The 27,979-nt window shown below is 44.0% G+C and overlaps 1 protein-coding gene across 1 annotated transcript; it reads right to left on the bottom strand.

Annotated features, from left to right (window-relative positions):
* Positions 1–8: 8 nt before the first annotated feature.
* RASGEF1C (RasGEF domain family member 1C) lies at positions 9–27,979 on the bottom strand. The gene is made up of 13 exons (XM_009953633.2): positions 27,803–27,979; positions 26,064–26,186; positions 23,342–23,479; positions 17,755–17,967; positions 15,526–15,600; positions 11,775–11,870; positions 10,241–10,343; positions 10,060–10,139; positions 9,315–9,410; positions 4,011–4,106; positions 2,542–2,665; positions 451–523; positions 9–33 (listed from the first exon to the last, which is right to left on the bottom strand). The coding sequence occupies exons 1-13, from the start codon at positions 27,977–27,979 to the stop codon at positions 9–11; spliced, it is 1,419 nt and encodes a 472-aa protein (XP_009951935.2).

Raw genomic sequence — 27,979 nt, 5'->3', positions numbered from 1 at the left:
CCTAATCTTCAAGTCTTTCCTAAAATAGTGGATCTGTAAATTTAAAACAAAAACAATAGGAAAAAAAGCAAATATAAAGGTGTTTGTTTTTTTTTTTTTAAATCACTCTCTTCAGATCCTCACTCACACCAAACCATTATACATCTATTATAAGAGATGTAAACCATAGGAAGATCCAGTTAACCCAGGGCATTTTTCATCTACACCAGGCCTCTTTTGCATGGGCACAGCACTGTCTAAGTGCACAAATGGAGGGTATTCTTTACATGGTGGGTAATTGGAGATTAAGGTTAGATTTCATCAGTGCGGCCTCAGCTCTGTAGATGAGTCTTGAATGGAACAGACCTCTATCAGAGGTCACTTTTTACATATCAGCACTTGACAAGCTTTGATTATCAGTGCAGCACTTTGGAGGTACTTTAGAAATGAGCTGATAAAATGAGTTGTTACCTTAGTGATTTCCACCTGTCTTTTTCTGTCTGGTTTTCCGGACTTTCACTTTCATAGGAAGCCAGATACAAACCTGGAAAAGGTAAATAGGTGTTATTCAACAGGAACAGTAACCCCTTATCTCTCTGCATTGTTCTATGTCCTATATGCACCACACAGCAAGAGAAACTGTAAAACTTCATGGTCCACTAGGTAGCTGGAAATCAGTAGGACACTGACATTTAGCTCACACGTCTACCTTTGGAAAGCTGTTAGGTTTATTTTGATGAGACGAGTGAAGGAGCCCAGAGTTAAAGTACGTTAGGATGACCTTCTTTTAACGATATTAAGCAGTTAAACAGTCTCTGGTTTTCCATACAGAGATCTGGGCCTGTTTACTCCATCACAGCACTGCTTCCAAAGTGGTATATGAACATAAGAAGAGGCAGTGAGAGATGACAGCTAAACAAATAAACTTTTTAAAATTAAGGATATTCCCATCACTTAACACAACTTTATCTTTCTCAATCTTTTTAAAGCTTATGGGGACATGGTATCTTAAATAGATACAAAACACCTACCAGGTTAAAAATGAGTTACAGAAACCAGAGAAGGAACACAGTAAACACAGTAAACATGTCTTTTTTTTTTTTTCTGCAAAACTTTGCACTGTGGGATGCATTTTATGACACCAAAATGTGTCTAGGCTGTACAGTCCCCTCTGCAAAAGCTGGCAGTGCATTAATATCTCGTTGCCTTCACAGATTTTTTTTTAAGTAGGCTGTGATTTGCGTTTGCACACATTTCCTCCTCTGACTGTTTAGTGATGCTTTATTCTATAATGCTGGAACCATCTCAGTATTCAAGTTTGTGCTACAATTCAACTGCATTTTAATATTCAAGTGCTGCTCCACCATTCCGCCACGCTGCGACAAGCACAGGGCAGCTGCGTTTCGTACACCACTGCTGCATCCCTCTGGTATATTCTCCCACCTTTCACTCAGGGCAGGTCTTTCTGCTCTGCGCTTCCCCTGGGTAACAGGGGAGGCCGGCTGTGGCTTCTGCTTCATGAATGCAGCATGAACACAGGGGAGGACATGAAAGAAAATCGGCAAGCAATTAGTGGGTTGAGGTCACCCTTTTTTCGTCCAGTGGCCTGAAAACCACACTTTTACCCCTGACTTTTACTTTCTATCCCTTTAGAGCCTAAAAAGAGAACAAGTGCCTCCATCCTATCTCCTTTCGATATACATTACTTAAATCACGTTCATTATTCTATTTTGGCAATCATTCTTCTTAGGATTTAGGCAGGATTTTTGAAGCAGTATTTTGTGTTCTGAAGTAGTCTGTGAAATAATAACTGTCTGGTCTGATTAACTTGGATTAGTACAGAAAACTGCCTATAGAAGCAAGAAAAAATAAACCCAACACCAGTATAGCTTATGGGCATATAGCTATAGACAATTCGGTGCGTGACAATGTACCACGAGGTGACTGACAGAAACCAACGTGAAAGGACACGGCCTGACACGCTGGATACCAAATTGAAAAGGACAGAGAAGTATAAAAAGACAATCAGAGAAATATTTTCAGAACAGGGCTTTCATGGCTACAGCTTAAATTAATTACTAGAAAAGATTTTCTTAAAAAGTCTTTTCTGTAGATAACATATTTCTTTGCTGTAGTGGAGGAGGTCAGCTGGACTACCACCGCCCTGGGCCGTGTTCACTGAAGAGATGACAGCCTTGGTTTGCGGAGGAGATCAGTTCTGGCTCCATCAATCACAGAATGAGTAGCTAAGGGACAGCTGACATTCACAGCAGCCCACGACATGCTTGTGTGGCCTCTTTTTGTGATTACAAAAATAGGGCCACAATGGCAACTTCCTAGACAGTGCCTTACAGTTACGGACAAGAGAAAAGCAATCAGGCAGCAACTTCATGAGCTAGAAGGCTGTATTTGCAAAAACACGTTGATGGAGTGGGGATAAATGAGCTGCGTGACAGGAAAGCCAGGAGAGAACTGGGACTCGTCAGTGAGAGAGATCAGGGAGTTAATTAGTAGTGATGAAGAGACATATTTTCAGTGATTAGAGCTAGTACAGAGTCTTACCATCTTCAGTAAAAATGGGAGCAGTATGCAAGTAGTGGATGATGTTAGGGTCTTGTTCAAAGGGACATTCCACTTGCTTCCATGTTATAAATTCTCCTACTTGCTTAGCCAGTTCCAGAAATTTCTGCAAACATAAAACCATTCCACTCAGATACAGTAAGATTATCTCACTAAAACAACCACATCCAAGCAGAAGACCGGGATCCAGGATCCCTTGTGCCAGCCACAAGGATATTAGGAGAAAAGAGCCTTGTATGTTTTAATTTGGTACATTTTCACAGGTCACTTACAGTGGAAAGAGAGAGGAAAGGGTGTGCTATGTTTCTTCTCACAAGCCGTCTCAGTTTTGTACTTAAATGAAAACGTATCCATGAACAAAGGTATAGGTTACACATATGTACTTAAGAACAGAGGACATAAACTTTGATGGAACAGGAGGGAAGAGAATTCAATATAAATTTCAAAAAGTGCAATGACTCCAACACCTCACAGCTCTTCAGGCCTTCTAACAGTTCTGATATAATTTAAGGCGATGCCAGGCTCAGTCTTTTATGCATTACTCACTATCTCACAATGCCAATAACAGAAGGAGAAATTGAATGCAACCAAAGTGATGCTGAAGAAATGATTTACCAAGAATCTGAGAGCTCAAGAACTATTTGCTCATGGACACTGGGCAGTTCTTTCAGAAGCACCTCCTCTCTGCCCCTTCCCCAGGATGCAAGAACACAGCCATCGCAGCACACAGCACAATGCAGGACACCCGAGTGCCTGCGCTGCCGCTAGCGACAGGTTGTACTGGTGTAAAACCACCTGCTCCAGCACGGAATGGGGTTACTCAGGATATGTGACAAACACCACCTAGTGCCAGGGCTGGGGGGGGAATAGAAATCTTTCTACTGTGTTTAACAGAAATTCTTCTGTGTAAAACCTACAGGCAGGAGATAACATGTTTGACTCCTCAAAAATCGGTGGCATGACATTTACCTCTGCACTCTATATGCAGTATTCTAATTTTTCTTTAATGACCACAAGTAATTTACGTCTCACTTTGCCAAACCTCTTTATTAAAAATGAGGAAGGGCTAAAAAGGCAGGTAAAATAAAGTATAAAGCATTTAATACTGATTTGTTTATGTGTGTATGTAAGAAAAATAGTTCTCCATGTTTTCTGAAAAAGTAATCTTCCCCTCCAAGCCATAAGTATAGTCATTTATACTGCTGACATTGTATTTCTAGCAGCCAACCAATATCAAGCAAGTTAGGATGATCTGCTTGTAATGTTTATATAAAATATACTTATTAATTCTTTTAAAAAACATTCTGGGATTGGTTTAACCTTCATGCAGTCACTTGAGATCGTCCGTTCTGGCATATTTGGTCTTTGTTGGTCTGCACTGAATTTGCGGGTGAACAGTCTCAGATAGCACTACCAGAATGGGATAGATAAAAACATTTTTCAGATCTTACTTCAAAGTTGACATGTCCATTTGGAAGGCGATTAGCACATCCTTCATTCAAAAAATAAATGTCTTTGATCAATAGGCTGAAGAAGGGGATCACAATCTGTGAAGAGAAATGACATAACTATTATCTTTCCAGTTCAGTATTTCCTCTGCATGAAAGAACTCAATCAGGTGAGAGGAGAAAAAAAAGAAATATTAACTTTTCAGTGTGCTATGCACTTAAAAAAGCAGTACAGTGACAGGCAAGCAAAAGGGCAGTAGGGTACAGAGACACCTTCAGCTGTCAGGAGAACCTACGCTGAAATTAATATGAACTGAACACAATGGTCACTGAGCAGAACAACATGACTAAGAAAATGCTAATAACCCAGTTTATTATCAACAGCATCACTGTCTGATGGCAAGATCAGACAGCAAAGAGCAAAACAAAATTGCAGAACTCCTCCTTTCTCAGTTGGGTCTTTAAAAGCAAAGATGCTGAATACACAAATCGAGCAATTTAAAGACAGCTGGGAACCAAAGAACCAGTATTGTCCCTGAACAAGGGAAGACAGGATAAAATTTGATGACCAAGGACTTGTCTACAACAGTTAATCAGGAGTTGTTTAATTTTCAACAGCTCCATGCATGGCTGCCTCTTGAGGCATGTAATTTCCTTTGTAGTGCCTGATTAGTACAACCTGCTCCTCCAAATTAACCTGCAGACAGTAGCACTGAAAATATTAAGTTATTTGACAGGAAACTGCCAACAGTAGCCAGGAAGATCACTGTAGCTCTCAAAATAAGCCCTGGGCATGTTCCAGGCCAAAGTGGCATATAGCAGTGATCCCAGTCTTCTCTCTAACCCATCAGAGTCAGGTCATAATTTGCTACAGAAAAAGTCCACTTCTAGGTAAGACTCTTGAAATTAATGGAATTACAGCAGGGATAGATTTGATGCCAGATGTTCTACAGCAGAAAGCAGTAACAGCACTCCTGAAGCACATCCCCAGCACTGCAGCAGAGACCTAGAGTGCAGCAGGCTCTCTCTGGGTCCTCTTGTGTCACAACTCAAAGGGAAAAGAAAGATAACACAAAGGACAAAACCATGACAAAGCTGACCCCCAGGGCTCTGGGATTCGATATTCAAATCTGAGCATACCCACCTCTCCAGCAATGGCACTCTGACAGAAAAAGGCCACTAGCAGGGTTTGAGCTATAAGGTCAGCAGCCACCTCTGTGAACATTTTCCTGTGTAAGCACCACCCATCTTTTAAGCCATTAAGTATAAACTTAATCACCATGAACTTAAAGGAAAGCACATTGCATGGTAAAGTGTCCAAATGTTTCCACTGTACTATTTGTAAATTAACTGAACTGTAGCTTGTTAAGTGTGCACCAAAATTAAAGTGCCTTCATGGCATGCAAGACCAGCCAAGGGTGCAGTCCTTTAGTTAAGTATTTAATGTCGTACTGTTATTCCATCTCATGCTGTACATCGGCTGTAACGGGATATGAAATGGACCTAGAACAGGATTGGCAGCTGTTATTTTCCAGTCTACAGCCTTCATGATGCCAACAGTGAGTGCAAGCAAGTCACAGATGTGACAACACGGAGGCAAGGAGTCTACAAGTCACTACCAACTCTTGCTGTGAAAATGGAAGCCAATTTCTGCTTCAGCTGAAATACCACATGCAGTAAACTGCTAAAGATCTGCATCTTTTCTGGCTGTTTTTATGGGACAGCCATAGATAAACTCTGTAATGCCAGTGCAATAGCCACGAAAAAGCCTGGACTGACACTTCAAGAGCCACTGGCATTTTCCTGATACTTTCCACTGATGTATGAGCGAATGGAAACCAAGCACTGCCTAATCCCCCAAAATCCTGAGCTCTCCTATCAGGGTAAGGTGGAGCAATTTCTAGTCAAACTGAGGATTCATTTTTATATCAGCCAAACTAGATCAACTAACCTGAGGTAAACAATACAATTCAGTCTATGTGGTTTGTTTTCTGCCAAAAATGATGATAACTCTGTAACCCGTGTGGTCTTATAAGGTGTAAAGATACAGAAAGCTGGAGCTAGACACTGATCCTCAGCTAGAAATTACTGCCAGTTTCCATCTACATATTTTTTGCCAGCAGATGCGAGTTTGTTCTGCCCCACTCCACACCGCCTGGGAGCCAGGTCACCATCGTTAGTGTACTAAACATAAATGAAAAGCCTTGCTGAGAGGGAAGGTATATGAATGTGGGCTCAATGCCATGCTAATACAGCTACAAAGCCACCAGTCAACTCAGAGCATGGGTAGGGCTCATCCTCATCTGCATCCAAAAGGCGTCAGACACACCCTAGGATACAAATTCTCCCCACATTTTTAGGTGATTTCTGTCTTTGGGTCACCCTTTATTTCCCCAATGAAAATATGTTACCCTGTATGTTTTGTTTTCCAAATTTCTGTAGGAAAAGCACGAAAGTGGATATAGTTACACTCTAACGTTGGCTTCAATCCAGGCACTTCGCTAGCATAAAATCTGGGTTAGTGCCAGAAACTCGTATTTCACTCCCTTTTGATTCCCTCCCCGTGCCATCCAACCCACCCACATGCTGAAGGACAATTGCCTCCTGCAGAAAGAAGAAAGCTAATGAGATCAGACATGTTCTTACTCCATAGTATCAGGCAGCAACAACACACAGTACCGCACTGCACATACTCCCGACATTTCAAAGCCAGAGACGTGTCATTAGCCCAATGCAGAGTTTCCCAGTGGAATGACTTCATTTTGGAGGTGGTATAGGTCAGCTGACTGCACAGATAAAACCAGACTTAGTTCCTAACAAGCACACCCCTCTGAATTGTGCATGAAACATCAGCCCCTCTTCATTACCAGTCCTCTCACCCTGCACTTTGGCAGGTTTATTTCCGCCGCTGTATCGCAGCTCTCAGCTTTGAGAGCTGCCTTGCCGTGCTTTTTTACAAGCCTGCTCCTGCACAAGTAACGAGCGGCTGTAACTACGCCGCTTACACGCCGAGAGAAGGGCTGGATCAGAACAGTGTGGTCTGAGGTCAGGGATTCCTCCAGGGTACATTGAGATCCTTCTCCAACCTGTGCTGCAGCCTCGCACGAGCACCCTGAGGATGAGGATGGAGCGGGTGATGAAATCACGCACTGCTCTCTCTTTGTGCCAGAAGGCTGGTGTCATGTGGGGGATGTGGGTGAGATGCGTGCAGAGAGGAGGAGGAGGAGGGTGTCCCAGGTCACTGGCTCACCCTGCCTCCCTCTGAGGATGTAATTTAGCCCCTGAGCTGTGCTTCTGTTCAAGTGCTGTGCAAAACTCAGCAGCCAAGACACCAGCCCTGAGGAGAGAAGTAATGTTTCTGGTGAGTCTGACCATTAAATATGAGCTGCTCTGAGCCTACAGGCAGTTTTTCTTTCTGCGAGACATAACCCACTGCTTGGTCTGTTGGTCTGCGACCCCAGCGCTCCCTCCAGAGCGCCTGCCTTCTCCGGCAGACGGACTGAGGCCTGAAGCCTCCATCTGTGCTTCTGGGGTGGCTGCTTGTCAAGAGGAGGGTCAGAGAGGATTGGGATCTCAGACTCTTGTAAGCACAATTCAGTTTGAGGATAAAAATTTTATTCAGAGTGAGCTTTGCTACAAGCTTGCCATGAAACAATGTAACATTTTCTATCAAAAAAGTTGATAGAAACATTTTCTATCAAAAAAGTTTCTATCAAATGTAACATTTTCTATCAAAAGTTTCTATCATGTTCTTTCAATTTTATTCAATCTCATTAAAACAAATAACTGATAATGCTTATAAAAACCCCCAAAATTCCTTATTTCCCACAGCAAGAATTACATGATCTGCTGTATCCGACACTGTAAAATACTCAACGTGAGTAGCTACCAAATCATATGCTTGAGCATTTTCTTGAACTAATGTTATCTACACAGGGGAAACAGAATATGGACTTTTTCTTATGTAAAATAGATTCACTCTAGTAACCTCTCTGCTCTCAGTCTTAACCAGCTAGGGGTACAGATACGACAGAGATTGCTAACTTCCACAGGAGATTGAGTCAAACAATAAAGCAACTGGTTTGAATACATATGATGGTCGCAGAAGAACTAAACTGCAGAAGCATCTCAGACGGACAGGTGCTTGCTGCAGTCTGTCAAGAGTTAAAAGAATTTCTCTTCCAGTCACAAACATCCAGAGCCATCATCTCTTCTTTGCACAGAGAAGTGCTTTTCAGAACAACTCAGTGTACCCCCATTGCAGCTGAGTCAGCCTGCAACCAGATGCTGAGCTCATTTTGCTGTAAATGCTGCGAGATTCCATTAGCTTCAGCAGATTTACATCAAATTCACAGGGATGTGAGATTAGCATCTGGCCTGGCTCCTCCAGTGAATGAATATTAAATTCCATATTATGCTCGTTCATGCAGTATCTACATTACCTTAGCCAGGCTCTGTGCAGAGATTACCTATTTATGACTGTGTGCAACTGCAATGTTAAGAACAAACCCTCTTTCATAAAACAAGAAAAAAAGAGAATTGAATGGAGAAATAAGAAAATTAACTGGGGCACAAAGCAGGAGGATCCTGCGCTAACATCTTGTCAATCTGATTTTTGCAGCATCAGTGACATCTCAGAAAGCTACGTATCTGCCACTAACACTAATAAAATGCTTCAATCCTTGCGCACTGAGATGGCAGCAACAACCAAACGAAATGAAAATTCACAAGGACAGAATTTCACCCCAAATTTGCTGGAATGGATTCAGATTGCTGCAATGGATTCAGACCAGACTTCTTTGCAGGATTCGTGGTAAGTCATCTTTCCTTAATGGAAAAGGAGAACCACCTCATCTCTGAGTGCTGTGCCCTTTGCTCTCTATCTCAAATCACACAATAGGGGCTTGTCTGCACAGAGGCCTGGCTGGCACCGGTGTAACAAAAGCGCAGTTCCACCTGAGCCTGCCAGGCTGATGCTCCATACCAAAATAAAAGTCATTTTAGTCTGGAATACCTGTTCTACCAGGTTTATCAATCTAAACAACCGAATTTTCCAGGGATATAGAGATGCTTGCCACAAAGTCCTCCATGCTGTGTGTCCGGCCCTCTCTAGCTCCCCAATGTCTGAAAGCAAGTCCACAAAAGCCAGGGATCCATCTCAGACTCCCTTCAGCCACAGACTGACATTTCCAGTTGCACTGAGCAGTGCACGAGCCTTGCGTTAGTGACCCATAGGAGGAGGAGAGCCACTGACTCTCAGCAGCAATGCACGCCATCCGTGTATAAATGGGACGTGGTCACACCTACCTTCTCCCTGTTGCTGTGTGCGGTGAGGGACCTGTGAGCAGCCCCCCGCAATGCCGTTCTGTAGTTATAGAAGTTACCGGTAGGGTCCATCTGGTGCTGGATACACAAAAGACGACACATTGGTTAGAAAGAGACCTGGGTCCTCTGGATACAACTTTACCCTCATTGTAGCAAACCCCGAAAAAAGCCTAGCCTACATCTTCAAAAATCCACAGACACACAAAAACCCATGAACCAAAGACACAATGAGAGTTCCACAGGCCATGGCTGCTTGTACCTTTGATTTTTCTGGTAACGGCTTACTGAGCTTTTTTGTGAAGAATAAGGACCGTGCATTTTATATATGCCAAATCCTGGAACCCTCAATGCAAAAACCAATCTTGGGTCTTGTTCACTTGGTGTCTAAGGTATCGCTTGGGAGCTTTACACTCAGCATTGTGTCTGTGCTAAACAAAACTGACGTCAGTGGAAGCACTGTGCCTTGCATGCAGCCTCATATTTTTGGTTTTTTTTTTTTTCCTCCTCCTATTTGTGTGCTCTGATTCCCCTGTACATATCAGCAGCTTCACACCTTCGTCACTACACCAGGGAAACTTCAGCCAGAATCTGGCCCTCTGCCTGTGAAACATGTTTGCAAACATCTCATACCTGGGTAACAACGCGAGAATTCACAAACAAAACCAATCCAGAATATAATTCAAGCAATGTATCAGCGCTTGGTGTGGTTTGTTTTGGTTTTTTTTACCTCAAGAATGAAAAATTTGGCTGTTTTCACTTTTGACCAAGTCTTCTTTAGCCTGGAAACTGGACTCATGTTCATTCCAGCTGTGAGTGAGAAAGAAGAAAAGAGCACCATGGATAGGAGTTGGGTTTCCTTTTTCATCTGTGACAGCTGATGGAGAGACCCGGTTAAAAGGTGTACTTACAAATGATTGCCATCAGCGAATTAAAATTCCCTATGTTAAAGCACTCTCGGGCAACATCAATGAAGAATTCGATGACTTGTGCTCGCTGTTTCTTTTTTGCAGGCTGCAAATTAAAATAAACAAGTATCTGTAATAAGCATATGCAGAATTGGAGGGCATCTTGGGCATTTGTTCCATACATAGCATGGGTCTGTGCACAGCTCGGGCCATCTGCTACCAGTCACTGACCCTAATTCTGTGCCAGCAACCCAGTGGATGCTGGTGACTGGCAGTCTCTAAAATCAAAGCTTTCATTGCAGTGACACAGAAGAAATTCACGGCAATTCCCCGGCTCGCCTCAGTTAATGTCTTAGTGCTGGAAGAGGCAGCCCAAACAGCCCCGAAGCGGTGCCTCAGCTCCCTGCTGGCCTCCCTCAAGTCAGTGGGCACATCAGCACAGACTTTCCTAAGGGCAGGATTTCACACCCGTGTAACAGCAGCATCTTTATCCCAGAAAGATTTTGTTTCATTGCATTAATCCCTTTCCCCTCTTCTAGGCCTTTCAGCAATATGGCCGGGCCAAATGGTAGCTTGCATTTTAAATACACGTTTTAATTGGACTGGAATCACCCACCTTTTCCAAAGATGATCTTCAAATGGCAATGCTTTTGAGTCACAGGCTATCTAGGCTGTTTATACTATTACTACTCCTCCCTTCCACACACTTTTCAAAGGAGAACACACTCATTTCATTTTGATGGGGCCGAGTTAAACAAACTAAAGCCACTACCAAGTTAAAAAACCACTAGTCACAGCTACAGTAATGGGCAGCAGGACAGAAAGCCATGCAATGGGAATTCACAAGCACAACAGAGCTTTAGGATGACAGATAACAAATACTGCTTCACTAGAACCTTTTCCAGCAGTAACCTCACAGGATATTTCAAGGCATTTTTTTCCCCTCTCTTTTTCCCTGCAGAGTTCATTATTCCATACTGTGCTCTTACTGAATCAAGAGAACAGTGTCACCAGCTCTGTTTTGCAATATGTTTGTCATTTATCAGGTCACTTCTGCAAGTACAGTATTACTAAAACTTACTGTGAGATGCTTAGCTAGGCTGTAAGAAATAAATCCTCAGGTTTGCTTATTAATGTATGATCTCAAACTGGTACTTCAGGCATGTCGTAAAGCATGCCTTAGAGCAGCCTTCCAGTACTTAAAGGGGGCTACAGGAAAGATGAGGAGGGACTCTTTACCAGGCAGCGTAGTGATAGGATGAGGGGTAACAGTTTCAAACTGAAAGAGGGGAGATTTAGATTAGATATTAAGAACAAATTCGTCACTGTCAGGGTGGTGAGGCGCTGGCACAGGCTGCCCAGAGCAGCTGTGGCTGCCCCATCCCTGGCAGGGTTCAAAGCCAGGTTGGATGGGGCTGGGAGCAACCTGGTCTGGTGGGAGGTGTCCCTGCCCATGGCAGGGCGTTGGAACTAAGTGAACTTTAAGGTGCTTCAAACCCAAACCATTCTGTGACTCTATGCCACACATCTCCCTTACCATGCAAATTTCTGTTGCTACAAGATAGCAGAGTCTATTGAACCATTTCACATAGGCCTCAAGGTTACTTGTCTTCTTCTGCTCACTGAAACAAGTCTGGGGAGAAAAAAAAGCACAGAAAGACATATAACTGTGTTTCAGTTAGCTGCCTGGTCACTAAGATAAATGCTACACAAAGGTAATTACTGGCCACATCTCTCTCCTGCACAGGGAAGACTGTGCGTTAAGGGCCCCGTTCAAAAAGTCGGCGGGTAGGTGGGTGGCTGGCAGATGCACAGGGGCTACCTGAGCGTGTGACATGGCACAAGTCACACTAGTGTATAGCAAACAGCCCCATTTTGCCTGCAGCAAGTGTTCACCCACACAGTCTGCACTGAGCCTTGTTCCCTGGGATATTAACAGCCAGGACATTGCAGGATTCAGCCAGTCACAAGAATATGCAGAAAAAGTAAGACAAGCAGAGCCTTCCACAGCACGCTCGGTTTGTGGCTTTGATTCCAGGACTTCCTTCACTTCAGTAAATGCAATCACCCACAGCCCTTTTCTGGTGGGGAAAGACCATAATTTAGTGAAGTGAAAAAGAGATAAGCAAGAGAAAACACAGTTCTTGTTGCTTCTTTATAGAAAAAAATTTTTTCCTTATTGAGATTTCAGGGTAATAGGCTCTCTAGCGACCAGCTCTGTCTTGATGGCTGCTCTTGAACAGGTCACTTACATGCCAGAGATACTTCACTGATAAGAGCCACTACATTTTTCACTTTTTTATGTGAAACATAACATAAATTCCCATAACCGATACAGGCTGTGGGAGCAGACACTTGGCTGAACTCTTCCAGTTCCTTTGACAGCAACAGATAATTTGACTCCAGCAGACTGATAGGACAGTTCACACAGCCTGAAGATGTTTCTGGGGATTATAAGAATTCAAGTCCTTTTCCCAGCCCTAAACTCTTAGGTTGTCCATCTACGACACACTGATCTCTAGAGTTCACGTGATTTGTTTCAGCATTCATTAACATCCACTAGAGGGTATCAGAGAATAGTGATTTTTTGTTTTATTAAGATGATCATTTCCCAGACCTACCATAAATACATGCCACTAAGAAAAACATCACAATGCATAAACACAGATCCATTCATGTCAATGGGATTACCCATATTATGTAAGTTAAACAAGTGACTATAACTAAGAAACGGGGCTTAACATCATTCCCAAGATAATTCAAAGCAAGAAAATATTCACCCGTGATTCTGAATACAGGTGTGTTTAGAAACAGAAATCACAGTACCATGCTATGGAGTACATCTTAACAAGCCTGAAATTCCTAGCCACTTTATGAGTAGACCACATACACAATAAAAAATATATTTCAAAAGCATCTTGAAAGTGAATGTCAGCAAGCAGCCTGTAAATATCAAACAAAACAAAGGAAACCCAAAGCAGCTCCAGTCTGCCTATCACAGTTGCTTTTCATGCACTCTGTGGTATTTCTTGTTCCCTGCTACAGCAAAAAGTGCAGGAAACCTAGGTTTTGTTTTGAATATGGTATTTCCATCTCAACAGTGCTGTCCTGTGCCAGGGCATAAGAACCACAGCTAATACCACAAAACTCGTGAAAAACGTGCAACAGTTAAAGTTGAAACAGACTGCTTTTTAAAGGTTAAGCTTTATAAATGGCAACAATATTTAGCACCTCCCTAGCATCTCCCATCTGCAACTCAAAGTGCTTGATAAACATTCATGAGTGAAGCCTTTTGAAGCCCTCATAGACGAAAAATGTTCAATATGATCTCCAGCTGGAAGGGATTCAGACCAGAGCCAATTCCCTGTGGTTAACAGGGCTGGGCTCCATGGGTCAGGGAATGATATGTCACTCCACATAAGGTTTGTGCCACTACGTACAATGGTCTGCCAGGTCCCACGCGATCCCTTGGCTGGACCTTACCGTGGTGCGGAGGCTCTTCTACATCATCGCTGGGACCTCTGGAGAAAAGCTCCAGACTACCTCTGCTTTCATCAGCCTTGCTGACTTAGAGCCAAATAATTTGTTAGTGCCACATCTTGTGTGAAACCTTATGGCAGTTTTGCTTTAACTAAGTAGGTCCTCCTGGGGGAAGACATTGCCTGGAACTTCAAAGGCAATGCAGTGGTGCATTCCTGTTTTGCGCCTGTTATTTTCTCTGTTGTTATGCACTTCAATGAAGTCACAGAACTGTTACTGCGCAGCACCTCAGTGTTCAGATTTGCATTTGAAGAACACACACAACTGTCAAATAGCTTGTCATAGTCTGTCACAACGATTTGCTTGGATTTCCCATCCCACCATTATTTTCAGGCTCTCCGCCTCTCATTCTAATCCTTCCCATCCACCTAGGCTGATGTTTCTTGATGTTTACTTGCTAACCTCAATTTCTCTTCACATCTTTGTGGTATTCTGTGCTGGCCCTGCGTTTGAAATTCTAGACACAGCTACAGCTGTTGTGCGTGCATTAGTCTATTACTGAACATTTCCTTCTTCCTCTTAGCACCCCTTCCCCTCTATGGCTTTAAGCAATTTGATTTCACTTATTGCCTCCTCCCTCCCACTCTTCCAAAATTCACTCAAATTTAGTGCCCTCATTTGATCTCTTTCATTTTACTTTGATACAGATAATGACGACTGTTCAGTTTCATTCTTGTCCCTCATGTTTGCAGCCGGCTGCTGAAATCTCACTGTGGCTGGTTTGATATTTCATGTTTCTGAGACATCTTTGCTACCTTGGAGTTCCTTCCTAAAGGATGTGATCGCTGCTCAGAATACTTGAAATGCTAGCTCTGCCCGCTCCCTTCTCCCTGTAACCAACTTCAGAATCTCCATAACTCCAAAGAGAGAAGGAGAAAGCCCAATGTTGCACTTTTCATCCATCCATCCATCCATCCATCCATCCATCCATCCATCCATCCATCCATCCATCCATCCATCTTTTCACTGTAACAAGCTATTCCGGTGGTCTTTGGGCAGCACTATAAACAGAGGTCTTCCTGTTACGTTCAGCATCCAGTGATGAAATTCTGCCATTGATGTATGATCTCAGTGGGAGCCCATATGCAGTTCTGGGGAAGAATTTTCCACTCTCTCTCTTTTCTGGCAGTATGTGAAATCTCTGACTTTCCCTCTCCAGCCAGGAAGTCTCTTTCCTTATTGAGGCAGTCACTGAAATGCTGCTTCAAACCCCACTGGAGTCAGTGGAAAGACTCCAACTGGCTTCCACGGTCTTTGGATGAAGCCCGGATCAGGCACTCTGTTCCCTGCGGTGCTTTGGGTTAAAAGCTATTGTGTAGAGAGAGAATAGTATGTTGATTCATGACGCACTGACTCATTACTGTGGTGTCTGGGCACACACTATGGGCATTACATCACATCCAGAGTCTTTACGCCTTCGACACTGGGAACAGACATTCCCCAGTTGTGTACAGCCGCAAACCATCTGCCCTGGCCAAAGCAGGTTAGGAAGAGCAAGCCAGAAAGCAAACATCAGTGTATTGACCAGTTTCAGACTGGGACATACTCTCACCAGGCAGGAATGGCAACGACCTCCCAGTGCGAGCTCTACCAACAGGTTCCATCCTTGCCATGAGAATACAGATCATCAGTTGGCCTGGCCACGGTCAACACATGCCCTGGGCCCTGCCCTTATGGATCTCATCACACCAGTTCCTCTAGAACAAACAATGATTGAAGGAGATACTTTGCATGTGGACAAATCATACCTTGGTGCCATCCAGAGGGTCTTTATGTACAAATGCCTGCACAAACTCCTCAGGTCCAATGTGACTTAGCCTCTCCTAGAGGGGGGAGAAAATAGAGAGAGGAAGAAATAAGAAAGCACCCCAGAACCTCTTCTGTTTCTCTTGGTAAGACATCCCCATTATTTGTCAGTTCTGAATGGTGTTACTGAACTGGTACACAGCCAACTAGCACCAGACATTAAAATTCATAAGAACAATTAGAGTTATTCAGCAGAAAGAACAAAATGAGAATAAATGTGTCTCATTACTGACAAGCCACAGTAAGAGCCCTCTCCACCAAGCAGAGGGAAAGGTGCTGGATGCACGAGGCCCAATCTGGGAGCCAGCACACCTCAATTCTCTGCTTGATGCTGCCACAGACCTGCTGTGGTCCAGCATTACTCAACAGCCTTGTTTCCCAGCTGCTAAAATGGCAGTATTGCTGTGATGTGGTAACCATAGCAATCTGTTGCTCATCCACACACAGTGCTCAGACCCTACCTCCCTACCCAGTGAAGCTCAGGTGATGCCCTGGGGTGGTGGCTCTGTGCCACTGGGGAAGGCAGGCACTGGAAATGCATGTGCTTATGTTAAAGGCACTGCTTACACTGCAGAGTGTCCCAGGCATTAACCAAAACAAGAGTAAATAAAGGCCCCAGATCTCTCTCAGTAAAAGATAGCCATCTTCATCAGCTCCTGAACAAACCCAGTAGTTCCAGCCACACCACTGACCTTCTTAATAGGCTTTTCAATTCCCTTGAACATGTTTATTAGAAAAAAATATTTTCAGTAGGTTGTAGGTCACAAGGGTATTTCAGAGGAGGTATTTTGGAATTCCTACAGCCCAGACTCAGGACACTAAAGCAACAATAAAATCAACAGTAGTTCTGCTTAAGTGAAAATTTTACGGCTACTCCCATGCTATTTCTCTTGGCTTCTCACCTTCCCACTGATAACTGTACAGGACTCTTTACTAACAAATAACTGTTATTAAATAAGTAATAAGTAGCAAATAATTTTTACTAACAAATAAGCATCAGACAGTTTTAGTGCAGAGTAGTTGGTGTACCGGACACAGTAAGTGAAAGGGAAGGTAGAGAGCTCTGATTACAGTGAAGTGGAATGTAAACCTCTGGCTGCAAACAGTTTTAAAAGTGCAGCAGCGCCCCAGTTACAGGGAATGTCCACTTGGAAGACAGTTGTACTGTGAAGGAAAAGAAAAGCAAGAGAAAAACTCCAGGCAGAAGAACTTCTACTCTTTGGCTTAAGCTATATAAAGCAAAGAGAACCAAAGTTGCATGTTCTGAAAAATAACCAAGGCAAGAAGATGATCCTAAATTCAGGGTTTCTGAGCTATTCAGCTTCTTGAAAAATAGAATATCAACTACCTTCAGAATTCCCAAGGCTAATTCCATGATATTCACTCCAATCCACAGTCCATTTCATGGTTTGTTTTTCCAGCCTTCCTCTCAAGGATGAACACTTTCTACAGGAGGACAGGCAGCAGGGAATCATTACAGCATCAAGAGATCTGCAGATGGCAGCAATGTGTTATGTTCTTCTGTGAACATCCAGGAGGTCTACACGGAGGACCTGAACCTGGGAGAAGGGTGTGCAACACAACAGTCTGTCCAACATCCTGGTACTGCAATTGGAGCGATTACCATCAAAAGCCTGTTCGGGAGCGGACTGCAGTCCAGCGAGGGAAACAGCAGGACTTCGTGTGGGTGGTATTTGCTCACCCTTGTATGTCCATGCACAAAGTCCCAAAGGGAGGAATGAAAAACACATCAGACAACTCAGATGCTTTGTGTTATCACAGGAATGGATTTAAACTGTTAAAATTTCTTCCAAATTAATAAAAAGGCTAATGACCAGCCAGTTCAATAGCACCTTCAGGTTGTGGGGCTCAGAGCACCTTACAGAAGCGAGATCCCCTTGATCTTCCTGGGACTATGACTCGCATTTCACAAATAAGCAAGCTGAAAAAGTAAAGAGACCCATCCCAAGAGGCACAGGAATACTCTGATATATAGCTTCCTTCCTGAGCATCTCTTAACCTGTCAAACCCTGCCTCTTACTGCAGTGCTGATACAGCGTGGGATGTGCTGCAGCAGTGCAGACACTTTTTGGTTATGTCTGGAATACTTAGCAGCTGATGGCCTAAAATAATATCTCTGACTGCAGAAGTTGGGAACCATTCCCACTTACCAGCTCCACATGTGTCAGCTGCTGCGCCAGAGTGTAAGGGTCACTGCAGACGCTCAGGATTTCTCTCTGAATTGATGGAGGTTTACTTTTAAAGGCAACCAGCTTATCAGAGACAGCAGCACTGATCTTGACAATCCCTTCTTGCCCATGGCTGAGGGCTGCAAGCTTCTGATTCAGGGTTTGCAAAAGCTGATTCATTTTTTTCCAGTAGGCCTGGAGAGACAGGGAGAGAAAGAAACATAAACCACCCGCAAAACTTGACAAAGGAGTGTTTTTATGCTGAATTTTCCCTTCTGTAAAACACTCCTAAGCCAGCAACAGGTTACCATTTTATTTTCAACAAGCCTATTTCAGAATGACCAGTTGGCTTAATTGCAGTTCTGTGCTCTGGACCACAGAAACAGACTGCAGTCAAGAGAAGAGGCAGGCACGACTGGTGGGCTGGGCTGGCACTGCTCACCTTTGCCCCACTCACCTGTTCCTGCCAACATCAGGATCAGAGGAGAGGTAATGCTCCAGCGTGAGTTACTGCAGCTTTCTGGAGCACAGCAGCACTCTGTACCTATCCCTTATGTCATCCACGTGTTGGCCGAGAACTCTCCCTGTTAGTGGTGACCAGTCAACTCTTATTTATTAGGAATAAGGAATGTTTCTAATGCTATTCTCTCCATCCTTTTGAGCTGAAAGCAGCAGAAGCACGCTACCCAGTTGGAGTTGGTCTGAGCATTGTGTAGCTTTGAGTATTTAATATCCAAAATGTTAATTGCTACTGAAGGAAGCATATCATATTCCAAGCACAGCCATGTGCTCAGCAGGATGATCATTACTAAGTTGCTCAGGTTGTTCTCAGAGCTGGAGCAGCTCTTTACAGACAACGAGTGGAGCCGCTGGCCATGGAGGATGGGCAGAAAGAAATGCCTTCAACTCTTCATGCCTGACAGATGCAGACATCCTAAAACTGAGATAATGGAGAGAACTGGGGGATGGACTCCAAAGACAAGGATTAATTGGCAATGTCCTTGGGCAAAAGCCTCACATGGAGCACGAGGTGTACCCTGCTGAGGAACAGGAGCATCAGGCATGGGTACAACGGGTGCTTGCTCAGTTTCAAAGAGCATAGTCACTTGGGAAAACAGTGTGCAGGCTGGCCTACTAGCAGCTCCTCTGCCAGCACAATGACAGACAGTGGAGAGATCCTCTGGCTGCTCACAAGCGGAATAACTCCTCACTCCCCATCCAAACGGAATTTAGTAACGTCAAGTTGCCAGTAACATCAGTTTGTAATCTGTCCGTGTGAAACCTGAGCTGGCACGGAGCCCTCCTCTGGAACATCTGCACTGCGCCGCAGCTGTACGCCCCGGCAACCTCCACGCAGTCCTCATCATCGCAACAGGGACTTGGCCGCATTGCGCCTTCCCATGAAGGCCAGCACACACCTGTGGCACATCCCAAGCTGGCTGCAGCCCAAGTGAAGTCTTGGGAAGTACCCCTGAACCCCATGCTTTAGATCCTGCCTTTGTCTTCTTCACAGTTTTGTAGACTGTGGATAGTCTTCAGTGTTAGGCACTGACAGCACTCATGTTTCAGGTCAGTGCTCTTCTCACCTATACAGGACCCCATCTGCACACTGGAAGTAGCATCTCCTACTACTTCACAGTGGAGAATAACATGCTTACGTCTACTCTGTTTCCACTACAGTTGGAGGCTGGAAACCTTTAGAACGTCCCAAGTGCTTCAACTTTTGCAGCAACACTTTGTAACTTTGATACAGCTTTTCCAGTGGAAGGTTTCACATTGCTGAGGAACCTCTCATTTCACTCAAGAAAGATGCTCTCTTGAGCTGGGCTGGAACATGGGCCAGATAAGCAGGATGTAATCAGGCTTTTTGGGGAAAAAAAAAAAAAAAAAAGGCGCCGATAGATCTGAAATGAAGCAAGTACCTAGAAGGCAGGAGGGACTTGTCTCGGAGAATGACAATACATGTTCTGGTTGGAAGCAAATCACACAGGAGGAGTGAAAATTGAGTGAAGAAGACGTAAAAATAAATCATCAAAATAATTTATAGAAAAAAAGAAATCCTTTCAGTTTTTCTCTCTTCCTGATGTACACTAGCTCCAAGAGAGGCTACTGGCTGCCTTCCTGTAAATCCTCATTCAAACAGACGGTCACACTTTTGATTTACAAAGACTGTCCTGGACCCAAACTACTGACCACCATCTAAATATTTCTCTGGTTTACATCCAGGTGTGTTTGCAAATCTCAGCATAGCTTACGAAGCTCTATGAATAGAACGTTATTTTTTAGTGGAAACTCAAATAGAGACCTATTTGGTATTTTGTGAACATATTTTGTAAACAGGGGAATTAATTTTGGGGCGGGGGAGGGCACAGCACTGAAAACCAAGTTTTCTACTGAACATAAAACATTTGGCTAAAAACCTTCAGGCTGAAAACCCAGTTTTCTTTCAAAAAGGAGTATGGATGAGAAATCTTGGACTGGCCATGTCTGCGCAGTATCAAATTCTTCATTGTTTGGATGAAAAGCTGAAAAGCAGCATAAAATTTCTTGAAAGACATGCGTATTAGCCAGTCTTTCAGTAAATCATTATCAAGAGATCTAGTTACACCTGGTTTTGTAGGGAATGCAGCACAGAAATATAGATGTAGACATCAGTAAACAAAGACTCGGGTAAGCCAGCCACCTAATAAAGAATGCAATAAGAGAGACACTTAATGGTCACCAAAAAATTATTCAGAAATTAGACGTCTTGAAGAGACTCACTGAAAATCTGTTGGGTGCACCCTGGCCTAGAAAGCTTTTCTGTGCCTGTTGGGGGAGAAACTAAAAAAAAAATAAAAAAATAATCCTGCTTTTGCCCTTTTAAAAGCATTTCCTGCCTTTAAACTGTGTTCACTGAGTGAAAACAACATTGTTCATTACCTTCAACACGCTGATAATTATCTTGCCACAAAGTGACTCCCCATTGTAGAGGGGCTGCATGCTGGACTCTATCAACCGATTTCACTTCACTGCCACATTAACAGTCAAAAGAAGCATACTACTGTTTAATATTTAAAGAAAATGTTTCGTTCTTAACTGGGAAAGTTCCTCTGAAGACAGCAGGCCTCAGCAGGTGGCTTAGGAGTTCAAATTTTAATTAAAATTTCTAACTCTAAATGCAAATCACAGCACTTACTAAGAAATGCTTCTCAGCATGGACACCTTTATAAGCACATCACAGAGCCTTTAGAAAGTGGACTCTACAAAGGACAGGAGCATACACTGCAGAGGAAAATCCCGCATTGACCTACATGGACTAGATGACCTCACAAATCTTTCAGTTTTTAATTTCTGTGACTCACAATGGGAACAACTTCCTTCCAAACAACTAATGGGCACCACCACTCTTTTGTGCTGTCCTTTAAAAAAAGGAAATTTGCATTTGTAGGATATGAGCTGTTTCTTAAATTAATTATTGATTTTGCTCAGGCATAATCACTTGCAATTACAGTGCATATTTGAAAAACAATGATTTGAACCTAATCTAGTTGGAGGCCCCCCAGGGCACCCATAAGCATTGGTACACAGCTATGCATGCTCCAGAGCAAAGGCGTGCAGCGCTCGCTCCGGTTAGGCAAATAAACTATTGCTTTGTATGCAAAAAGTTGTTTTTGAGCATTTATGGCTCTCCACCATGACAGCTACTGCTTTTAAAGAGCACCCACAAAGCCCCTGTTCTCTGCCCTTTTGGAGGGTCCCTTCTTTCTAGTGGACAAGATTTTGGTGGGCCTGCACGGGTTTCTCTCACTTCAGATGCTGCAGGGCTGCAAAGGCATCTTTCCTGGTGGTTGGGAGGAGCAAGTTCATTGCCTCTTCCCCTTGAGGGAGAAGTTTTACTGCTCTAGTCAATGGAATTGAGGCCACCTTGGCTCTTTCTGAGAGTCCTTAGTGTTCCCTTCACCTCCATCAACGTGTCACACAGCTTCCCCTTCCCACTCCTTTATCACCCACAGGCTGGCCAGCCCAGCCAACTGACCTGTGCCAGCCCACAGCTACCCAAAAGTACCAGCCATGATGCCAGCCCAGCCCAAGAGCAGCTGTTTCCATTTCTCTCCTGTTTCATGTGGGTAAGAGGGTCCAATTTCATTTCCGTCATGCTGCAGCCCTGCTGATTCCTTCTCTCTTCTCTCCACCCCTCTCTCTCTCAGCCTCATGGGTATGGGCTTTTTGTTCTATTGAATTGTACCCATCTCTGGCCTGAAGCCAGGCCTTGATGTAGCCAATGGAACTGAATTCTTCCACATCCCATGGTTAACCTAGAAGTAATTACAGACTCTCTATGTACTATTTGCTCTTAACCTTATTATTTTTATGGACTTTTGGGGATTTTTAATGTTTCTGAATTAATTTGTGGGGTTCACCCACCTGAATTTGCAAGCAGGTCTCCCAGACACTCCATTCATTGTGCCCTACTCTGCCACACACACGGCTCACGCGTTTGAACACCAAGACCATACAGCCATCTAGACTGAGATTCTGCCCAGCAGGCCACACACTGCTGTCTTCTGCCACTTTCATGCTCCTAGAGAAGCTACATGTCCATAAATATTTGTATTTTCTTTAAATGGCAGGACTGTTCCTTGCTATGTTCCTTACCAGCCACACAGGCTGGATTCAACAGGAGCTACCTCAGCCCATAGATGCTGTGAACTTTGATGGGGATTCCAGAGGCATTAGTCAAACTGTGATCAGGGTCTGCTGCTCTGTGCCTGCTCATCTCCTGTGTGGGTACCTGCTTCACAGTATCAACCAGCTCAAGTGTAGGGCCTGTGAACTCTTGCACGCAGGACAGGAAGGAGTAAGCCAAACCCTTGTTGGATCCACTAATGAAAAAGATGATGAAATGCAGATTGTTTCAAACAAATTACCAGACTGAAGACATGTAAAGTAAGGAATGGAAAACTAGATTTCAGCACAGGTGATGAAGGACATAAGCAAGCAGAGAAGGTGAGACAAAAAAGGACCATAAATGTCCTTAGAGAAAGGAAGCCCCCATCAGGTACCTTCAGGCAATGATGATCTTTTTTAGCTCCCCAATGCAATCACTTGACAACTGGCTGCTTGCTCCATTCCTCATTCACTAAACTGAACATCCTGGAGCACTCCTCGAGCCACTGCTTGGCCAGGATGGTTGGTCTCAGGTCATGATCCTTCTCTGCTAGACTATAACTTGGGAGATCACAGCTCTGTCGCTATTTGACTCGTGACCACTACCTTCGGTCTATGCTATGCCTTCAGATCTTCCGTCTGCAAAATGGGAATGTTATGATCGTACAAGTCAATGTGCAGTAGAAAAATTCCACTGATCACGCCAATGTTTCCCCATGTCACTGCCACAAGAGTACCTAAATGGAGAGATGTGGCTTTCAGGGAAGCCACTACAGGTTTTAACTGTTAGAGGAGAAAAACTGTGAGAGTATCCAGGAAGGGGCATGGAATAGAATGTGGCAAAAGGAGGAAAAGGAGGAACCAAGTCAGAAAATGAACTCAACACCTCCACACAACATCCCAGGTCGGACATCCTCACCTCATCACATGGGGCTATCCTGTGAATCATGTCTTTCAGGTGGCCAATCATCCGCTCTTCCTGAAAGTCATACGGGAATGTCTCTGTCCACTCTGTCAGCAACTGTAAGATTTTGGGTCCAAATTTTCTGATCCGAGCCTGAAATGCAAACCAGAAAGATGGACAGGGATTGAAAAGTGTTTACTCATTAAAGTCTCCCAGAAAATATGTATGTCACTGAACATGGGGCCAGATTTTCAAAGAAGGCGCTTATGGTTGCACCTGCAAAACGCGCACACATGCAAACAAATAGCGTGGTGCACAAATGATACATTTTGGCGTGCAAAATATACCAGAACTTAGATGCATGCACAACTGTCTGTCTTCCATGCAGATATAAGTATTCTGCACATGCAATTGGCCAGTTTATGGTTGGATGGACATTTTGTTGGTGCAACCTTTATACCTTTTTTAAAAGCATCTGGCCTTTTTGCTGATTTGAACCACATGTTCTTCCCTTTTGTACTTACAGCCCTCCTACATTTTCATCCTTCCCTGAAAAATTGATTGGAATGTATTTCTTGACCAAAGAGCTGGTTTTTACTTCTTTGCTTTCTGGCTGTATGAAAAAACTGCTTAGCGACCAGCATGAGGAAGAAAAGATGGAGAGAACAGCAGCACCTTAGTAACTTTACCTGGGCTACTGATAATGTTGTTCTCTTCCCACATGAGCTCAAGGTCATGATAGGTCAAGGGTGCCCACTCACATAACCCACAGCTGATGCCCACTTTACTTTTGGTGTAGATTTATCTGAGGATGCAGCAGTGGGAATAGTCAGAAGATATGGGGCAAGGAGGGAAACGTGGGGAACAGCACAATGGGTGCATTAGTGTTATCTCAAAAGATGGCCAGTGCGGCGGCTTCCAAAGCTTTCATCCTCCGTTATCCAAGAACATGTGAAAAGGAAATTGCGTTAAATAACAAACTGCGTTTTTATTTACAGAAAAGCCAGACCAAAACAAACAGTCGCCTTCTGCATTCTACGTACTGCAGCTGAAGTGTAGCCTGTAATCAGGAAAAATTATACTCTTGAGCTCCACAGCTTTTTGCTTTTCAACCAAGGTGGTTAAAATGAGTATTTCAGCTTTCCACCAACAACAGGTTTCAATGAACCACATCTCCAAAAATAACTGCTGTCAGCTAGCATTAAGCTCACGCTCAAAGGCCAGCAGGTGGCTGCTAAAGGGAAAGCTTTATTGGAAACTACAAAGGTCTGGGGAGACATTTGCTCCAGCTGTGTAAACTGCTATTACGGACTGAAGGAGAGGACTTTGTGGAAGTCACAGGACACAGGGGATGGGAGGTCGCTTCTGTGCAAAGTTTCAAAGTCAGCCCCGCTCTCAGAAACACGAAATCAGCTGCATCCCACCAACTCTGCACTACTATGGGCCACTCCAAAATGCAGATTCACTTCAGGCAAACAGAGATATCTTCGTAATAAGACAGTGTTTCTCATTTCTTGCGAAGTTTAACGAGCAGCAGAACTTCGCAACGCTCACATTTTAATCCTCCTAAACTTGCATCTGTCATAGCATCAGAGAACAGAACCCATCACACCTTAGAGAAATTGCTTTGTGTGGTGCACCTCATACAGATATTTCTATTAACACTGACTGCGTGGGCAACCCAAGTATCAGACTTCTAAGTAGTTTGACTAATTGCTCTCCATAGTGAGGCAGAACTCCTGTTACTCATGCAACCAGTTGCCTGGGTAAAACAAGCACACGTGTTCAGACGGTGGTGATTCAGTATTTGATGCCAAAAACTCTGTTTCAAAACTGGAAAGGCCGATCTTGAGAATAATTTCAGAATTTGGGGGGTTTTGGAAGGTTGAAACTAAAACACGTTCTTCACCCCTCCACCGCACAGAAGGTGCATCACCTGCTCCAGGTAATGCACTGGACAGGTCTTCACCAATGCACCGAGAAGAGCCTGGATGGAATCCAGCACTGAATAGGATCCAGTGGGATCCACCTCCACCACGCCGTCTGTGAGACTGCCAGAGGATGCACATGTGTTGTTACACGCTGTATCAGTCCGTGCAGTCCCCAGGGCAAAACAGGAGGAGTGCCAGCGCAGGAACAGCCCGGATTTTCTCATTCTGTGAGCTTGTCACAGCCTCACTGCTGCTTCAACGCGCTCCTGGTGTGCCAGACAGCGCCGCTCCGCAGCACAGCTGCGCGGACGATCTGTCAGTGCTGGCAACAGGAGGTGAGTGGGTAGCTGCATGCTGTTACGTGGCGTTCAAAGTGACAGGTAAGGCCAAGAGGAAATATTACTGTACCAGAAACAAGAAAGCAAAAGGGCAGATACATTAAGTAGAAATGGGAAAGAGAGAGTGGTGTGTCGACATCTGCAATTGACAGCATGTGAGGTTTACGTCCTACCTCCGTGCATCCTGCAGGCTTCATCAGAGCCTTAAAGAAGTTAAGAAGGAAAGTCACCTGGGAAGACTGAGACAGGGGGAAAGGGAAAATTAGAAGAAAATTTGAAGTGACTAGTGCCTGGAGCACTGCTCTTGGACATGGATACTAGGATGCCTCAATGTCAGGATCTCAGTGGCAACTGTCATCTGTCATGAGAAAATGTCATTCAGTCCAAAGGGAGGCAAAGGACATACACCAGAGCCCCAGAATTCTGCTGAAAATACCTCACATTTTTCTGCTGTAAAGATAAACTAACCTTGTCCAGCACGGGGTCGTCCAGCCGCTGCTGCTCAATGCACTTGTGACAAACTCGGGACAAAAGCTCATGGGGTTCGATGAAGAGTCTGGAACTCAGCAGGAATGTGAAGATATATGCTTTCTGTGGGAGAAAGACAAGCAGACCTGCTGTAAGCAGCCGCACAGTGGGTAATACTACCCATAAAAGCCCCAAACTCCACAGTTTTTGCATTACCACTGGGACAGACCTTTATGTCTAAAAGACATAAGGATTCCCGACCCTGAAAATACAACTGGGTACAGCGGGTGCAGGAGGCAGCGGCATCTCCTTCCTCCACAGCATCCATTTCCAGCCTTTGGTTGCCCAAACCCTGCGCAAACATCCGACGAAGACGGTGTGTAGGTCACTCCACAGGAGCAAGCCCAGGTATAGGAGACAGCACAACCAGGGATGCACGGAGGCCAGTGAAAGCGAAATGCGTAGACACTGAGGCATCTCTGTGTTGTACTGGGTTCAAGCTGCAGACGTGCCCAGATTAGTCACATCTTGCTATAGCCCTGCAGGTCTCACCCAGCCTGTTTTAAGAAGTATTTTATTTATTTTACTAACTCCCCAAAATTCATTTCTATCAGCCAAGCCATATCATATGCAGTCCCACATCTGTGAAGCTGTGGGAAGCCGGCCTGTTGGATAAATCCTTGGATTACTTAAAGTATTCCAGCAGTGAATTTAAAATATATGCATGAATCCTCAGTTGTTTGCATCCTGACCCCTCCCGGTGCCTGAATTATCTTCTTTCCCCCAGACCTAGCCATGCTCCTGAGCAATATTACATATTACACGTTGCTTAATGAAAATCTCACAGCCTAATCTGTCCATTACCTATTTTTATTGCCTTTCTGTTATTTTTTTTAATTGATATGCTTCTTTATTATTTATTTTTAGCCGATCAGAAACTGAGCTGTGGGTAATTTAAAACATGCTGTCTGCTCTGCATTGATAACTTTCGTAGTCTTCTAAACTGCCCAGAAGTCAATGCTACTCTGTGCTTTGAAATACAAGCCTTTCCATAGAGATATATTAGCACTTAAAAGTCTTCCAGTCAAACTCCATCCTGAATTCCACTGAGGATGTTCAAAATCCAGTGAAGCGGCTTGCAGGACCATAAACCTGCTTCCAGATCCTCACACTGTCGGTGCAGGAACACTGAATATTCACTGGTGGAGCAAGGATTAGGATCTGGACTGTACTGTCTGGTGACTGCCAAGCTGGTGTGAATATAAATCCAGGTAAACTATGAACCCATCAGAAGGAGCGTCTCTGCTGTCACTGAGGGAATGCTTTGCACATGCAGACAAACCTGGACGATTCCAGCAGCTACTGAAATTCAGCTAATTTAATGCCAGTTCAGACTCGAAGTTTTTTGCTTTGGTCTTCATCTAAACCTCTCTGGGATGCACTGCTATTTTTGAAGTGCTCCGACTGCTATATCACTAATTCATCACCATCACAGCTCTCCCCCCTACTCCGTTCTCTTATTTAGAGGCAGTATCAAGTTTGGGATCTGCTTTTTCATGGGAACAATTATAGAGCAGTGAAACAGCATTTAAAGCAATGCATCAATTTGCCAAGCTTTAATTGTATGCAGCTTTTAAATTACCCCTCCTAATTCAAAATTTAACACATTTGCACTTTTGCATAAAGTGCTGCCCCAATTCATCAAAATTAAACTGTTTATTATACTGTGAATTGCTTACTTCAGGGTAGTAATCAGTGGTAGGTATCAGATGCTGGATTAGAGCATCCAGAGATGCTGAGGTAAGGTTTCCATCCTGGAAGATCAGTCCTCCTTGTTCATCTTCTTTTGACGTATGTAGATGAGGGCTGAAGCCACATGGGGTAAACATACTGGTAGAACTCAGCGTTTGGGGCAT

Source organism: Leptosomus discolor, chromosome 10 (assembly GCF_034619465.1).
Source record: "Leptosomus discolor isolate bLepDis1 chromosome 10, bLepDis1.hap2, whole genome shotgun sequence".
NCBI classification, from domain to species: Eukaryota; Metazoa; Chordata; class Aves; order Leptosomiformes; family Leptosomidae; genus Leptosomus; species Leptosomus discolor.
Note: the sequence above shows the minus strand (reverse complement) of the source record. Positions and strands in the feature narration are given on the sequence as shown.